The sequence below is a fragment of the Trichophyton benhamiae genome (genome assembly GCF_000151125.1).
Source record: "Trichophyton benhamiae CBS 112371 chromosome Unknown contig01535.1, whole genome shotgun sequence".
NCBI classification, from domain to species: domain Eukaryota; kingdom Fungi; phylum Ascomycota; class Eurotiomycetes; order Onygenales; family Arthrodermataceae; genus Trichophyton; species Trichophyton benhamiae.
Genome location: NW_003315109.1, coordinates 1 through 17,101, shown reverse-complemented (window position 1 = coordinate 17,101; position 17,101 = coordinate 1). Strand labels below are relative to the sequence as shown.

Genomic DNA, 17,101 nt, shown 5'->3' with positions numbered 1-17,101 from the left:
GATGAGCGACCATGGGCATCTTGTCGTTCCGGTTCCTCCGCGCTCCGCGGCCGCAGGTAGGTAAAACGGCATCTCAACTTGCTCTCGTGACGCCGTTGGGAACCAACTAACGCTTTCGACTGCAGTCCTTCTTCTACATCATGAGCCTGCAGACAGGCGCTACGTTGATCGCACTCTCGATGCTGCTTAACAAGCTCATCGGCATCTACGGCCTGCTCTCGATCCTGACGGGCTTCGAGCTCTCGCCCGTCCAGCTGTCGATGTACATCTACTCGATGCTCGCGCTGGGCCTGACCATCTTCCTGACGCCGTACATCCGCAAGCAGGCGCCGCTGCAGTGTCTTGCCCTCGCATGGTTCTACCTTATCGATAGCGTGGTGAATGCAGCGTACACCGCCGGGTTCGCCGTGACCTGGTTCCAGATGATTTCGGGCGGCGGAGGGCCCGGCGGGTCGACCATGAAGGACTCGGCTGGGTTCACGGCCGGAGGACCACCGCATGGGAGAGGGAGACGGTACAGCGTCTCGTTCGATACGGAGGACATGCCTCTGGCCACGACGAGGGGGAAGTCGGGCGGCTCGGCGCTGGAGGAGGGCATGTTGCAGCCTGAAAGCCTGCCTAGCCTGGCCATCATATGTGTGCTGTGGGTGGTGCGGCTGTACTTTGTCTTTGTAATGATGGCGTTTGCGAGACAGTGTCTGAAGCTGCATGCTTTCTACCGCCGGTCCGAGCAGCAGCAGCACCAACACCAACGCAATGGCTCCACGGCCACGACTAGCACGACAGACTACCCCGAGACCAACCCGAATCCGTTCATGCCGGACTGTCCTGACGGGCAGGGCTGGAAGGGCAAGCTAGGCCGGGCCATGGTCTCCGTTGGTAAGGGCTACTGGCTCGACCGCAACGAAGATGACGACTGGATGTTTGGCGTCAACCGGCGGTTCAACTCGAGTTACCGCATGGTCCCCACGGAGAGCAGCGGTCCCGTTGAGCGAGAGAGGCGGCGTCGGTCAGGTACCGGTCCGCCTATACCGGCCCCCGGAGTGCTGCAGGCCGTGGTGGTGCCCTTGACGCCGTCGACGCAGCCGCAGAACCACCCGCACTCCCTACCGCAGTCTCCGGCCACTGCGAACTTTAGACCGGGCACTGTTCCTCCACTGAAGATGTACGGCCAGTCTCAGGACGAGCGGGAGTTTTGACGAGCTACACATTATCACCCTTCGACTTCTTTGTTTGAATGAGTATATACTATATATACCCCCTGGTCTGCCCCTGAGGAGACTACGCACTGCACTGTACATCGACCTGTTTACTTCTTGGACACGCACACACGCACAGCATGGCGAATTGGCTACTGACTGACCTTATTCTTCTTCTTCTTCTTCTTTGGCGTTACGGGTCATCTTGTCTACGGATGGATCTTGTCTTGTTGATTTTAGTCTTGTTTCTGTCTTTTTGCCTATTACTATCGCTATCATGACTCTGGGTTCCTAGGTAACAGCTATTACTTATGAGGCTCTATCAACTTATGTTCTCTTTCTCTATGCATAGACTCTATCACTATCACCATCACCATCACTACTACTACTACTACTACTACTACTACTACTACTACTACTACTACTACTTCCTACTTACAAATCACCTCTTACTAATTGTAATCTCTCTCTCTCCCTCTCTCTCTATGTCTGTCTGTCTGTGCAAGCCTACTAGTATCCAGCTGGGCCGAGGGTGATCACGCAATAGAACGTGCAAATGCCGCACTTAGCAGAGCAGAACCTGAGCCTTTCTTTTCTTTTCTTCTTCTCTCTTCTTCTTCTCTTCTTCTTCTCTATCTGCTGTCTCGACCGAGATCCTTCAGCGTCACAACATAAAGAAGAGCTCAAAGTCTTTTAACATCTTTTGATATCATTAAATCCTCTTCTTTCTCGTCGAATAAAAGCAAAAGAATTACCAAGTCGAGCCGAGTTTGCGCTGTTTGCAGATGTCGTGATCAGGCCAAGTCACCTGACGAGCGAGCCTAAAAGGGAAAGACTTCAAGGGCCTTTTTTTCGACTTCAACTTCAACTTCAACTTCACTTCTTCTTCTTCTTCTTCTTCTTCCTGGTAGTCGTCGGCGACAGACCTGTTGGCGTCTTCAGTGGGCTGTACTGGTCAGTTGGGAGGTGAGTGTGGGCGTGGGTGGTGGCATTGCGACGGCCCCTTGCTAACGCCGATCTAGATCTCCAGCCCGGACGGACAGACGGACGAACAGGCTGCGGCAGCTCGGCAGAGCCATTGACGGCAGCATGGCGGGCATCACCACAGCAGTAGAGGCTGGTACGTCTGTCATGGCCTGCTCTCGCTGATAGAGAGGCATTGTTTTCTTTTTCATGAAGTTCTTAGATGTCAATTGGGAGGACTGGTGTATAGATGTGGTGCTGACGGTCATTGCTAGTGGCAAGAGTGGCATACCTCTCCAGCGATGTAGTGCTCTCGGTTCAGCCGACCAAGGAGACAGATTCAGTCTTCTCGGGCACCCTTAGCAGACTAGCCCAGCAGCAGGTCAAGAACGTGCTGTCTGATGCGATTCCGGAGGTAAGATTGCTGCTAACTTATGGAGTCCCTACCCTGTCTTTTTATATACTTAGTACACCCCTGTCAGGTTCAGGTCAAGCTAACTCCAAGCAGATACGCCCTGTGCGCCACAATGAGGACCCCATGCTCTCAGCATACCACCCTCTCCAGCAGGGGCAGACGGTCTCAGTGACAACAACATCCACCGTCCTGCTGGCCGCCATACCTCACCTCTACAGACTGGCAAACTACTCCATTGTCATCCACGTGCACCTAGAACCCTCACAGTTCGCAGACTACTCCGTCATAAGCTCCATTAGGCAATGCGGCTTCTCCTTCTTGCACTCAGAGACCCTGCAGGAGGCCCATGATATCGGTCTCACTGCCCATGCTTTGGCCCTGACCTCGGGCAAGGGAGTCATTCACTTCTTTGACCTGCGCAACTCGGAAAAGGACCAGCCGGTCGTGGCAGAGGATGCCGCCTTTGTCAAAGATATACTAGAAATCAGTCCCGTTAGGGCTACCCATACTCCAGTGGACGTGCCTCAGACCATCTATGCGGATTCAGGGAGAGTCGCCATAGTCACTGATCAGGGCTTCGGAGGGCCTGTTATCAATGCTGCTGATGCTTCTGCCTCGGCTGATACATCGCTTCCTATTCCGTCTCCTAAATCTGCGGCTCCTAGCGTCGACCCATCATCAGTGGGTTCCTCGCGACGGGGCAGTATTCTCGACAGCCATGTACCCAGTTCATCTGCCACTACAGCTGAGACAATCACCACCCGCCCAGTCGATGCCGCAGACATCTTCCAGATAGTAAGCATCATCTGGGATGCCTTGTCCGCCAGAGTAGGTCGCAACTATCACGCCATTGAGTACTCGGGACCCCAAAACGCAAAACTAGCATTGTTCATCTTTGGTTCAACTGGCGTGTTTCTCGATACCCTGAACGACCCGGCTCACAAGGACGAATTCAAGGATGTGGGCATCATCACTGCCAGACTTTACCGGCCCTGGATAGGCAGCCAGATACTCCGTGCTATACCGGATTCAGTCGAGCGCATAGCCGTGCTCGAACAGGTCCGCAAGACAACCAGATGGGGGCCGTCTTTCCTTGATCTCCTATCTAGCGTGTCCCAGCCACCGTCCAGCACTAGACCTACACCAACCCTCGTAGGCTATAGACTAGGATACATAGAGTCCGCAACAGCTTCCCAGGCAGTCAGGGGCGTCATCCAGAATCTCACCTTGGAGGCACCAGTTCAAAACCTCGACATAGGCACTGAGACCATCCCCCAACCTGATACCCAGCTTCAACAGCCTAGCCATGAGAATGCATACACCAAGATCCTGAACCAGCTGTTCAGTGATCGCTTGTACATTGCCAACCAGCTTGGCTCACAGAACGCAGGTATCTCCGCCACCATCGCCGCTTCACCAGAGTATGGCTTTGGATCTCTACTCGCTCGGAAGGAACGTCGTGTCAATCTCAAGAAGGATGTCGAAGAAGCTGTTCGAGCCAATGGGTTCACAAACGAGACTTCCAAACAACTTCTGTCCAAGTGGGCTTTGAACGAATCCAACTCCGCCAAAGTGAACCAGATTGCGCCAGACGTCATTGATGCTTTGACGGCAGATGGTTCCGGTCCGGCTGAAGACCTACTTCAATCCAAGGAGCTATTCTTCAAGGAGTCCCAATGGCTTATTGGCTCCGATGCATGGGCTTATGATCTTGGAAATTCAGGAGTTCACCATGTTCTCGCCTCAAATGAGAATGTCAACATGCTCATTATTGACTCCCAGCCGTACTCTCAACAGACTGCCGCAGATCCCACACGCCGCAAGAAGGATATCGGGCTGTACGCAATGAACTTCGGCCATGCATACGTTGCGTCCGTCGCAGTATACCGCTCATATACCCAAGTCCTTCAAGCTATTGCAGAGGCAGAACAGTTCAACGGGCCTTCAGTCGTCGTTGCTTATCTACCTTATCATAAAGAAAGTGACTCCCCCCTCACTGTACTCCAGGAGACCAAGAAAGCAGTGGAAGCTGGCTACTGGCCTCTGTACAGATGGAACCCTGAAAATGCCGAAAAGGGCTTGCCTAATTTCTCATTGGACTCTGAGAGGATCAGAAGAGAGCTCGAAGAGTTCCTTCGTAGGGATAACCAGCTCACTCAGCTGATGAGTCGCGAGCCCAAGTTTGCAGCAAGTTTATCAGAGTCATATGGCAGTGAAGTACGCGCTTTGAAGAAGAGAGCTGCGAAGAAGGCGTACGACCAGCTCATGGAGGGCTTGCTTGGTGCTCCTCTAACAATCCTGTTTGCATCCGATAATGGCAACGGCGAGAATTTGGCCAAGAGACTGGCAAATCGCGGTAAAGCCCGTGGTCTCAAGACCATGGTCATGGCGATGGACGATTACCCGATCGAAGACCTTTCGACGGAAGAGAACATTGTCCTCATCACCAGTACAGCGGGACAGGGAGAGCTGCCTCAGAACGGACGTGGATTCTGGGAAACTGTCAAGAATGCAGGAGACCTCGACTTGGGTGCTATCAAGTATTCCGTTTTCGGCCTGGGTGATAGCCATTACTGGCCTCGAAAGGAAGACAAGCTATACTACAACAAGCCCGCCAAAGACTTAGATGCTCGTCTCGCCTTCCTGGGCGGTAAGAAGCTGGCTGATATCGGCCTAGGTGACGATCAGGACCCAGATGGTTATCAGACCGGATATTCAGAGTGGGAGCCAAAGATCTGGAAGGCTCTAGGGGTGGATAATGTTGAAGGACTTCCTGATGAGCCAGCGCCTCTGACCAACGAAGATATCAAGATTCAATCTAACTACCTTCGAGGAACTATTGCTGAGGGCCTACGAGATGAATCTACTGGTGCTCTTGCGGAGAGTGACTTGCAATTGACCAAGTTCCACGGAACTTACATGCAAGACGACCGAGACTTGAGAGAAGAACGAAAAGCCCAGGGCCTCGAGCCAAAGTATAGCTTCATGATCCGCTGTCGTCTCGCAGGTGGTGTAGCTACCCCTTCGCAATGGCTGCAGATGGATGAAATCAGTAGCGCGCAAGGCAACGAGACGATGAAGCTTACGACCAGACAGACATTCCAGTTCCACGGTGTCGTTAAGGGGAAACTACGAGCAGCTATGCAGGCGATCAACCGGGCGTTAATGTCTACTATTGCTGCATGCGGAGACGTCAACAGAAATGTCATGTGCAGCAGTCTTCCTGAGCTGTCTACATACCACAGCGAAGTCCATGCTGTGTCAAAACTTATCAGTGACCATCTTCTTCCAGCAACTACCGCGTATCATGAAATCTGGCTGAAAGACGAGAATGATAACAAGGTACAAGTTGCAGGAGACGCCGTTGTTGACCACGAACCACTCTATGGCCCAACATATCTTCCTCGAAAGTTCAAGATCACAATCGCTATACCGCCCCATAACGATACGGACGTATACGCCCATGACATAGGCCTCATCGCAATCAAGGGCGCAGATGGCCATCTGGAAGGATTCAATGTCCTTGTCGGCGGTGGCATGGGCGTCACCCACAACAACAAAAAGACGTACCCCCGAACAGGCAGTATGCTAGGCTATGTCCCCGCAAAACAAGCGCACATAGTCTGTGAGAAAATCATGCTCGTCCAGCGCGACCATGGCGACAGGAAGAACCGCAAACACGCCCGAATGAAATACACTGTCGATGACATGGGTGTGGACGTCTTCAAGGGCAAAGTAGAAGCCTTACTCCCTGAAGACCTTCGATTCGCCGAACCCCGTCCCTTCAAGTTCGACTCCAACGTCGACACCTTCGGCTGGATCAAGGATGAAAATGGCCTGAACCACTTCACTTGCTTTATCGAGAACGGCCGCGTAGAAGACACCTCCGACTTCCTGATGAGAACCGGTCTGCGTGAAATCGCCAAGTTGAACAAGGGAGAGTTCCGCCTCACTGGAAACCAGCACGTCATAATATCCAATATCAAAGACGAAGATCTACCTCAGGTCAAAGCCCTGATGGCAAAGTACAAGCTGGACAACACATCTTTCAGTGGCTTGCGTCTCTCGTCCTCGGCCTGCGTTGCTTTTCCCACATGTGGTCTTGCGATGGCTGAGTCAGAACGATACTTACCCATTCTCATCACGAAGGTAGAGTCGTACCTCGAGGAGAATGGTTTGTCGCGAGAAAGCATCGTGATGCGAATGACTGGTTGTCCCAATGGATGCGCTAGACCTTGGTTGGCGGAAGTCGCCTTCGTGGGCAAGGCGTATGGAGCATATAACATGTACCTTGGCGGAGGATATCATGGCCAACGACTAAACAAGCTCTACCGCTCTTCAATCAAGGAAGCTGAGATTCTCGATATCATGAAGGGGTTGCTGAAGAGGTATGCTCTTGAGCGCCAGACGGATGGGGACCAGCCGGAACGGTTCGGTGATTGGTGTATTCGTGCTGGTATCATAAAGGAGACCACCGAGGGCAAAAATTTCCACGAAGGGGTAAGTTGAACCTCAGCCTAGCGCTTATTCCTCCCATCGTCGCCTCTGCTAACCATCCCGACTGTAGGTTGCTGAAGACGAAGAGTAGATATATAAAAATAAAATTCTTGTTCTTTTGGGTATCCTTTGGCCTCTAGACATGGTTTCGGGTTTCGGCTTCCACTTCCTCTTTCCTTTTTCCCATCATCCATGGCGTTGTCTAGGAAGTCAGAGGAGGATTTGATCCGTTTTTTTTTTCTTGGTTGTATTTTAAAAATCGTTCCCGTCTTATCATGCTAGTTACCGGCCAAGTTTCTTCGTGTAATTAAGACGTCATAGTGCCTTTCTGTATCACCAATCGACCAAGGGGTATATTTGCTATTTCACCCATGCATATTGCCGTGTATACTCTGCCAACTCACTCTTCATGTCCAACACACCGATAACAGTTGTGGGGTGAGACGTTTATTTTATTTACCCACCGACGGGTGTGTAATTTGGCCTACCCTTACTACTAGCGAGTGAATCGCTAACTACCCACAACGTTCAGTTGAAGAATGATACCAGCATATAAACGTTTCAACTAACGGGTATCTACGACATAATTACTACAGCGGCTTGTCGCCGAAATAGCAAAGGGAAAAAAACTCTAGATCGCTTATGCCCCCTAACCAGATAAACTCCAGAAGAAATAGAAACTCAAAATATCCCCCTATTCTAGCCCGGACCAGTGTCTGTCTTCATTATCCCAACCTATCTTCGGCCATCCCTTAGGAAGATCCGCGTACTTAGGCAGGAAATACTGGCCATCGCAGCGTTTAGACTGGCAGGTCATATGGCATAGTCCGTACATTCTGCAGTAGCAAGTACTGGCGTTGGGGCAATGTATAGCTTTCTTGCCAAACATAACTAAGTGATTCCATATTAGCGCAGAGTTGCAAGTTAGATCTACGTGTTGTGAGTAGAACATACTGTGCCATGAGTATTCGAACACGCGCCCGCTTAGTTGATCACTGAGTTCGGTGTCGAGTAGCCATTTCCGATAACGAATGTAATCTGACTTTGGGCGTTGCTGTATTATTTCTCGGCGCACGGCAAATTGCGAGCAGCATGCAACGCCTACGGTTTCTGGGACGCTCTTATCAGGGAATAGTTGTTCAAAGGATTTCTTGTAGACGTGTTTTGATGATATGTGTTCGTTGGGTAGGAATACAATGGCATCGACCCAGGGTCTGATAGCGGAGGGACAGCCTAGAGCCCAGTCACAACGTAAGTTGGTATAACCTTCCTCCTTGAGGTAATCGAGACGGAACTGTTGTAGGAGGTTGAGCGCGTCGTAGTTGGGGTCGTCATTGTGCCATTGAAACCGCTGCGCATGGTGAAAGAATATGTTGCCGGGAAGTGAGTCGTAGCGGTCAATTATGTATCTGGATACTCAATTAGAATCATGAATGTATAACAACTTCACAGGAAACAAGGTAGCCCACGTTAAGAATACCATCGCTTCCCTCCCTTTATCTTGAGGAACAGTCAAGTCGGCAGAACTGTTATCCACTACGTATATGTTCTTCTTCCAGTTTGGAAGGTAGTCGTGTAGCCAAGTGACATTCTCACTTTTCTTGCTAGCTATCACCATTTCAATGGTATTATCGTCTTTTCGAGCCGCCCGAGGAACGTATGGTTTTGTTGGTTTGCCTCCATGGCTGCCGTGACGAGACCTATGTCCATACCGAGAATATGGCAACGCGGCCTTCAGCGGTATGATGGGATCGAAGCTACACAGGGATAAGTAGAAAATAGTAGTCAGAATAAACGCAATAAGGAGATGAAGGCGCCTTCGAGTCCATCGCTTCGCCATGAAGCTGCTGAACGTCATTTGTGCTGAGTGAATGGGAAACATGAGACAAAGCAACAAGATGACCAGGAAGTTATCTAGAGTTATATGTCTGACCTTATGAGAATGCCATTGTCATTTGAACAGGACAAAAGAGAAAAGACAGCGTGACGCCAGTCTTAAGAAGCCTTTAAGGACTGGGAAAGCAGCCTTCCTTGCCAGCGCTGATCGGGCGCATGGAGTGACTAACAGGGGAGATTGTTCTCCAACCCTCCAGTTCTAGGGCTTTTAATAAAAAAAAAGTGATTTCCATGTCACCTAGCCCCTCATCTCCCACATTAGGTAGCTCTGCACCTTGTACTCCATGGAGTCGTAATGGGAACACTATGTGTTTCCAAACTAACTAGCATCCAACATACGGGAAGAAGGAGGAAAAAATAAACTTCGTGAAACCTTAACTAGTTAAGCTAGCGCGGCCCGAGCTTTCCCTTTTCAACCGGCGGCTATTTTAGACTTTGCGCTTATCTTAATCGAAGCTTCCGATCGAACGCGTTTAATGTTCAATATTAAATAGCGTTTATAGATTGATAAAGCATGGCTCGCTTACCGAGGTGATTAGCAGCTGAAGGATGCAAATCATTCAATATTGCTGTATATATAACAGCTGGAAGGATTAGACTGGCCTCATAATCAAGGAAAGACACCATTAAGACCCATGCCTAGGCCTAACAAGCCACATACATACCTGACTCGTTCCCCCACGCTACTACAAGCCTAAAGCTAACACCCACTGCCACAGTGAGGCCGAAGCTGCAGAAAGTTCCGGCAATTGAGGTCTGTATTGGAGAGTATTGTATTTCTCGCAGCCAGTCATCCCATGACGATGTTGTTTATAGCCCAATGCAGGAAGTTGGACCAGACGGTTTATGACCTTGAACGTCGGCCATTGGGTTTAGGGTATGATAACTGATTCATAACCTATCTAGCTTTCGCGTCTAATCAGGGCAATCAACGTATCATATCAACAAACACAATGAAATATCGAAAGCATTTAACATCTTCTCTGGACCCTCTATAATCTCGTGAGAACAGTGGTAATACAGGTATAAAGGATATTTAAGGGGTATTGAATACGAAAATCCCGGCCATTAATATATGTACAATAGAAAAGGGAAGAACACTTAATCTTCATCCATCTTGGTGAATTCCCCAAGTAGAATATCATCAGGAGCCGGGCCACGGATATTTCGGACTGAACTTGGAGTTAGCAATTCTGCTCAAGTAAAAGTACCCTGTAGGAATAAAAGACTCACCCCACTCAGTTTCGACTCTCAGAAAAATCCAAAGCCATCGTCTGATAACTTCTAAAAACATAAGAGCAAACACTCCGCTCTCCAGATCGTTGACCCAGTTCAATCGTGTGGTTAGCCGACTGAGCCAGGTAAATCGTAGGACCAGGTCGATCACAATGGCGGAGTAGTAGATGGCATTGGTGTGAAAGAAACGATTCGTGCGAAGCCCAAATGGGTGAGGGTTTTCGTCTCTCAGAGTAGAAGTAGGACGGAACTGGCCCACGATATCGGAGAAAAGACAAAGGTCCCAATCCTTGTCGATATCCCAATAGAACGTGTATGAGGAGTTGATGACGGCAGAGAGTATCCTACTTGAAGTTAGAAGTTGGGTTGAGGGGGGTGTAGAGTAAAAATGGACATACCATAGTTTATGCAATGTTTCTTCGCTCACTCCGATGACAGACGCATCATAATTGCGCTGCAGCATAGTCAAAGCAATCACAGGCAGTGCTGTAGCATATTTAGCAGCATTGGCAAGATGCTGACCACCCCAACCATCAACACGGCGATTACCACGTCTATATACTCGGAAGAATTCGATCAAGCATTGTCGTAGCCGGATGATGCTTGGAACAGCGATGAGTAGAGGTACCGCTACATGGCCACCGCAAGCTCTATCAGGTATGCTGGTGCTGGAGGCATCACTCGAGATGAACATGCATGAGCTCACGAACAGGTCCCCAATCACTTTGGAGTAGCTGGTAAGCACATCAGCAAGTATGATATCGCCGAATTTGCCATCCTGGGATTCAGCAAGCCCTCCTAAGCTGACACGTTTTAGCGTGGTCAAGAATCTGTATCTTCCTCCACGCGAGAGACGATGGAGCGGGAACGCAAGTAGTACGATAAAGAGGAACAGGTATGATTGCGGCAAAACCTCCCAAGCAATGACTCGTGCTGGGTCGCCGTACGTAATGAACCAGAATGCGAGAAGGGAGATAGCTAGCGGAATGGAAAGGAGGGTTGCAAGGTGGTATGTCGACCGGTGAACGGTAACGGTGCCGGCGGTATTAGGTCGAGATGGATATCGTATCAAAGCCGGGACATCCTAGGAAGAATTAGCCCCCTGTTTGGGTAAGCAAGAGCCGAATAGATGACGTACTATTTTGACAGCTGTGAGGTACTGGACGTTCAATCCCCATCCCCACACGCCTAGACGGGTATTAGATAGCTAGTCCACTGGGGCGTTTCGGCTCTTAGTTCAACGTACCAGCGACTAATATAACAGCAACACGATAAGGCAGAGGCAAGACAAGACTGAACCCGTCCAGCTTGGGGGACTCAAGAGTGCCAGACTCCATATTCCATCGAAAACCACTGGCTGTGCCAAAAAGGAAACAGAACGAAAGAAAAGACAAAAGCGCAAAGGCAGGAAACAAGAAGACGTTAAACCACCAACCAGTTTGTTTCGTCTTTTGTTGATTCTTCTTGGTGTCTCCAACTTTTTGACACTTTTTTAGTTTTTTGAGCCGCAAAATCGTCACGGGAAGTCACGTGAAAGCTTATCACGGGCCGAGGTAAGTTTTGACATCAGAAAGAAACACCAGCGAGAGGACGAGAATGACATCGAGAAAGAAGGGCGCCGCAGACCGCAGAGAATACCAATATCAACAGACAAGATGTCGTCGGATAGCCTGTTTGACTCGTCTATGGCGGACGCGGCGCTCAGCAAGACGCCCAAACCATCCTACTTCTTCCCCTGGGCGACATCCCCGGATATCATCCGCGCGCACGAGAAAGACAGCTACATCACCAGCACGCTCTCGACACAAGCCCAGTCCATCATCCGCACGCTCCGCGGCCAACGATACGCCCATGCTCATTCCGACGCCATCAAGCATGCCATTGAAGTGCTTTACCTCTCCCTCACAACGCTGCTGGGCAACAGGACCCTAGGCGAAGAATACTGCGATGTAGTACAGCTTGAAGACGATACGCTACAGCTTCCGAGCCTAGGTCGAAGGGCAGGATATATCGTTAGCTCGATACTGGTGCCTTCTATATTACAGCGCCTACTACCTTCGTTCCGACGAAAGTTACGAACTAAGCTTGAACGAAGTATTGCGCGGAAACAGGCTAGGCTTGAGTTGGAGAAGGGGAATACCAAGAAGAGAAAAGATGTCGGCTTCTCGTTGCGGATTCAGCGATATATCCTTGAACACCTGAACTCCATTACATCTCTCTCACCTTTTTTTGCTGTGAATTTGGCCGCGTTTTACTTTTCGGGGGCATATTATCATCTATCTAAACGGGTATGGGGGTTACGATACGTATTTACCAAACGCATCGGCGATAGCGAGGAGAGGATAGGGTATGAAGTCTTGGGAGTGCTGCTTGTATTACAAATTGCCGTGCAGGCGATAGTGCATGCGAAGGAAGTTATTGAGTCGATTCAGCTGGAGGAGGCAGGGCAGGTATCTGCTACGGACTCGGCGGCCAAGGGTGCAGGAACCCCTGGATTGAAGAGTATTAGCATGCCAGACGGAATGGCATTGCTGGCTCCAGAGGAAGCGAGGTATGATATGTCTGTTGAGAAAGATGCTCTGGCCATGTCATGGATACCTGCTGGACCACAGAGGAAGTGTACTCTCTGTCTTGATCCGTTTAAAGACCCGAGTGTATCGACGTGCGGACATGTCTTTTGCTGGACGTGTATACGGGACTGGGTGCAGGAGAAGCCGGAGTGTCCTTTATGCAGACAGGAGGCTATTGCATCGAAGATATTGCCTCTACGGGGATGATGGTAATGACTTTTGAAAGCCTATATATATGTGACTAGCTGATATACCCTTTGTATTAATATACCCTAATCGTTTTGCTCATTAAGAAACATCTCTATACGGTTTAGCTTATCTGGTCATTATCATAACGGCGTGATGCATTCAAGTATGGCCCGAGGTTGAACAACCCAGCTTCATCCAGGGGCATCAAGAAGCTCCCAAGTATGAAACAACGAAAATAACTGAACAAGGCAAGACGAGAAAGCCGGAATATGTCTCTTGCTAAAATGGAGCGACAGAAAAGCAAATACCGAGAAATCAATTATGAGCAGTCGACGGCCGTTCTTCTTTCCGACCGGTCGTATGTTCGTAGTCTGCTTCCAGCCATCGTTTGTATCTGCCCTTAGGATTCTTTAGACCATTCATAAACCCTTTAGTCTTGGTCGGGTTGTTATTCAAGTTTATGCCATTCTCTCTTTCATTGAGATCCTCTTCATCCGAACTTGATAGAGATGAGAGGGAGAGGGAAGATGAGCTCTTTTGCAGGTACGTCATTCTATGGCTAGACTTGTTCTTTATCTCACGCCGCTTGCCCTTGAGCTTGGCCATACGTGTGGCATCAGCCTGAGAGTCGAGGGTGGATATCTTTAGTCCGGGCAGATTGTGAGTTAGAAATTCTTGTAAGAGAGGCAGGAGTCTACCGTTGGGCCGGTAAGTACCGCTGTCGTTGTCAATGATGAGTTCGTAATGTGCCGGGTCGGTAGATGGTTCATGTTCAGATTCCGAGGCTTCTGTTTCGGCAGAGGTAGAACGACGGTGTCGGTGGTGATCATGGGAAGAAGATTTATCGCCTGAGATCTTGCGAACGAAGAATTCACCGGAGTAAGCGATGTAGATTGATACATCGCTGTGCATGGTATGTTTGCTGAGCAGGTCGATTCCAAACTCCTTGCCGGTCTCTGTAAAGCGCCATTGACCGTCTAGAGTAATGACGTAGGTGAAGATACGCCCGCCCTGGCCGTATTGGACAAATTCGAGGAAGAGTTTTGTCAGGTCGATGCAAGGCTCGGGGAAGATGCCGTAAACAGTGCTGTGATCGTATGTGTAAATGCGTTCGTGCTGATGGTGCAATGCGTGATTGAGCAAACGGCCCCTGAGGCTCTTTGCAGTGAACATGCCAGCCACGAAGGGACGGAATTCAACGTAACGGTGATACAATGGTGTCGGCACAGGTCCAGTCAGCTGTATCTGCACCGCTTGGAAGCTATTTCCGTCAGCATCATACTATTTCATTTTATATTTAGGTAACGTCTTAAGATCAACTCACTTGTACCGGGAAACAGACGGTTTGCCATCCTTGCTCTTGACCTTGTCTTTTGTGCCTGCCAACCTGCCGATCAGCGGGGAGAAATGCTTTGTCCAGTAGTTTGGTCCAACTGTGTACAGATGAGCTCCTTCATTACCGGGCGTTCTACCCAGACACTCAATGCTCATGTACAGCATTCCTTCATTATCGACATGCTTAGAGAATGTCGAGGCAATGGTTCGTAGCAAGTAAGCTCTCTGACTGCCCATGCGCTTCCTGATCTTGAAACCCTGCTGTTTGATACCTGGCCAGGACTCTGAAATAGTATCCCTAACTTCAACGTAGGCGCTTCCCAACCGGTCATCGCTATCGGCTATATCCTCGTCGTAGATGCGACATTTCAACTCGAAGCCAGAGGAGGGTACGTTTGCGACAATCCATTCGCAGTTCCATTCAGGGTTTATGGTACGTCTCACCGTGGGTGTACGGAAGGAGAAAATAGGATCCTGCTTTGGATGGCGGGTGGGCAGACCGGTCTCGAGTATGGCGTTTATGTAAGGGTCGGAGGCCATGGTGCTGAGGTCGCCTATGGGCAGGTTCTCAGCGCGGTGGAAGGTGAACTTGAGCGTCCATCCTGACGGCGCAGGCGGCATGGGAGTGACATCGTAGCCTCCTGCTGGGCCAGTGTGGTTTGCCGACGGCAGATGAGACTCTGAAGCCCGTCTCTGGCGTGAGTTTGCGTTTGTTCCATTGGTGGTATTTCCGTTTGTCTGCTCTTCTCCAGGGGCTGTCATGGTGGTGTGTATCTAGTATACCCACCAGAGCAACGTATCACGTGGTTAAGCCTATCAAGTAGTGTAAGTATGCGAATAAGATAGATGCCAGTGAGAATAGAAGAAGACGAAGGGGAGAGGGAGAGGAGGAGGAACGTCAAAGGAGGGGGATATATAGCACACCCGCTAAGTATCAATAGCAACCTCGAGAGAAGCGAGCCCGCAACGAGGGCGCATCAGCCCCCCTAAAATGCTTGTTCACCTCCTGCGCCAGTCAGAGTTCGCAACGCAAAGACCGTAGTGGAGCATGGCGTGTTCTCCCTGGCCCGTCACTAGCCACAGTTTTCGCTTCTCTGCCATCGCTCATTCGAGTAGACGCGGTTCAGTAGTGCATACTAGGCGTCAGGCCTAAGTCATGTCAAAAGAGTACATCGAGTATCCTTGCCACCAACAGGGGTCCTTACTAGCCACAAAGTTAAATAATACTACTATTTAGAAGTAAGAATTCTAACTAATAGTCTTATATATTATATTTTTTAAAAAATAGAGTAAAATATTATATTTATTAATAGCTTAGTATATTTTTTAAAATTAATAATTCTTTAATAAAATATCTTATAAGTTTTATTTTAATTATAATCTTTATCTATAAGTCTTTATTCTCTATAAGTAAGGCTTTACCTATATTTAAATTATAAAAGCTAAAAGCCTTATCTATTACTAAATTTATTATATCTATAAGTAAGGAGTTCCTTCTTCTAAAAAATAAACTAGAAGACTTTAATCTCTCTCTATAGAGTAGATTAATACCTTTATTAATTATATTTATATTAGTCTAGAGAATAGATAATTAATATATAAAGAACTAATTAAAAATATACTTTTTAAAGTAAAAATTTATACTATTTAATATACTTTATATAAAGCTAAATTTTAATATTAAATTATTTAAAAACCTCTTTTATATCTAATTAAATTTATAAAGTAAAATTATAATTTATAATAAAATATTTATATAAAATAGAAAAAAATTAAAAAAAGATATTTAAATAAATAAAATATAATTTATAGAGGATTAATATATCTAAATATTTTATTAATAAAAAAAAAAAAATAAAATTTTTAATTTTATTTATATTATATTAAATTCTTAAAGAGGTAGAGACTAAATATTCTAAAACTCTTTTATAAATATAACTAAGGGACTTTACCTTATATAAAAGAAGAAATAGAGTAAAATAGATAAAGTAAATTATAGTAATAGAATTATTTCTCTAATAGTAGAATAAATAAGAATTTATCTAAACTATAAATTTATATAGAATAATACCCCCCCTTATATAGCTACTATTATAATAAAGATAATAATAAAGAATAACTTTAGCTTAATTAATTAGCCCCTTTATTCTCTAGATTTAAATCTAATTAAGAATATTTAAAATATAATAAAGAACTATATTTAAATTTATTATCTCTAAATAATAAGGCCTATAGAGCTTAAAATAATTATTTAGAAGGTCTAGAATATTATTAAATTTATATTTTTTAACTTCTTAATTAAATTTATAGAGGATAAAATATAGATTATATTTTAGAATAAAGGAGACCCTATAAAGTATTAAATATAGTATATTTAAATAAAGATATTTATATAAAATACTAGTATATCTTTAAGTAACTATAAAATAATATTAGAACTAATATTTAAAAAGTATAATCTAGTATTTAATAATTCCTCTATTTAGAGTTTTACTATATATAAAGTATATAGCTAACGTAATAACGTTATAATATAGTAAAGTTGATTGATTATTCTTTATTAGCTAATATATCTTTTAAGAAGTATTAGATATTATATTATATTACGTGGTGTACGTGCTATTATATTTCTTAAAGGGAAAGAAGCTAAATATATAAAGAATGTAGAAAAATTAAGTAGTAAAATAGGTAATAATAATAATAATTATAATATATAAGGTATCTAGCTAATAAAAGTTAAATAATATAATATTAGATAATATAATATTAGATAATATAATAGTAGATAATATAATAGTAAA

General features: G+C 46.8%; 7 protein-coding genes across 7 annotated transcripts, besides 1 other annotated feature; 3 read left to right on the top strand and 4 right to left on the bottom strand.

The window, feature by feature from the left end:
- Nucleotides 1-179: 179 nt before the first annotated feature.
- On the top strand, nucleotides 180-1,199 carry ARB_06289 (uncharacterized protein; the record flags this gene model as incomplete). The annotated part of the gene is made up of 1 exon (XM_003015120.1): nucleotides 180-1,199. One exon carries the CDS (start codon nucleotides 180-182, stop codon nucleotides 1,197-1,199), a length of 1,020 nt encoding a protein of 339 aa, XP_003015166.1.
- Nucleotides 1,200-1,764: 565 nt separating this feature from the next.
- On the bottom strand, nucleotides 1,765-2,431 carry ARB_06288 (uncharacterized protein; the record flags this gene model as incomplete). Its single annotated transcript, XM_003015119.1, has 3 exons — nucleotides 1,765-1,855; nucleotides 1,955-2,145; nucleotides 2,249-2,431. The coding sequence occupies 3 exons, from the start codon at nucleotides 2,429-2,431 to the stop codon at nucleotides 1,765-1,767; spliced, it is 465 nt and encodes a 154-aa protein (XP_003015165.1).
- Nucleotides 2,432-2,700: 269 nt separating this feature from the next.
- On the top strand, nucleotides 2,701-7,165 carry ARB_06287 (uncharacterized protein; the record flags this gene model as incomplete). Its single annotated transcript, XM_003015118.1, has 2 exons — nucleotides 2,701-7,077; nucleotides 7,145-7,165. 2 exons carry the CDS (start codon nucleotides 2,701-2,703, stop codon nucleotides 7,163-7,165), a joined length of 4,398 nt encoding a protein of 1,465 aa, XP_003015164.1.
- Nucleotides 7,166-7,844: 679 nt separating this feature from the next.
- ARB_06286 (uncharacterized protein) lies at nucleotides 7,845-8,956 on the bottom strand (the record flags this gene model as incomplete). The annotated part of the gene is made up of 3 exons (XM_003015117.1): nucleotides 7,845-7,858; nucleotides 8,029-8,483; nucleotides 8,544-8,956. 3 exons carry the CDS (start codon nucleotides 8,954-8,956, stop codon nucleotides 7,845-7,847), a joined length of 882 nt encoding a protein of 293 aa, XP_003015163.1.
- A 1,115-nt stretch (nucleotides 8,957-10,071) lies between these two features.
- ARB_06285 (uncharacterized protein) lies at nucleotides 10,072-11,543 on the bottom strand (the record flags this gene model as incomplete). Its single annotated transcript, XM_003015116.1, has 4 exons — nucleotides 10,072-10,142; nucleotides 10,204-11,290; nucleotides 11,345-11,394; nucleotides 11,453-11,543. 4 exons carry the CDS (start codon nucleotides 11,541-11,543, stop codon nucleotides 10,072-10,074), a joined length of 1,299 nt encoding a protein of 432 aa, XP_003015162.1.
- A 318-nt stretch (nucleotides 11,544-11,861) lies between these two features.
- On the top strand, nucleotides 11,862-12,983 carry ARB_06284 (uncharacterized protein; the record flags this gene model as incomplete). The annotated part of the gene is made up of 1 exon (XM_003015115.1): nucleotides 11,862-12,983. The coding sequence occupies one exon, from the start codon at nucleotides 11,862-11,864 to the stop codon at nucleotides 12,981-12,983; it is 1,122 nt and encodes a 373-aa protein (XP_003015161.1).
- Nucleotides 12,984-13,280: 297 nt separating this feature from the next.
- On the bottom strand, nucleotides 13,281-15,062 carry ARB_06283 (uncharacterized protein; the record flags this gene model as incomplete). Its single annotated transcript, XM_003015114.1, has 2 exons — nucleotides 13,281-14,226; nucleotides 14,290-15,062. The coding sequence occupies 2 exons, from the start codon at nucleotides 15,060-15,062 to the stop codon at nucleotides 13,281-13,283; spliced, it is 1,719 nt and encodes a 572-aa protein (XP_003015160.1).
- Nucleotides 15,063-15,508: 446 nt separating this feature from the next.
- Nucleotides 15,509-16,207: a repeat region (AT_rich region).
- The last annotated feature ends 894 nt before the right edge of the window (nucleotides 16,208-17,101 follow it).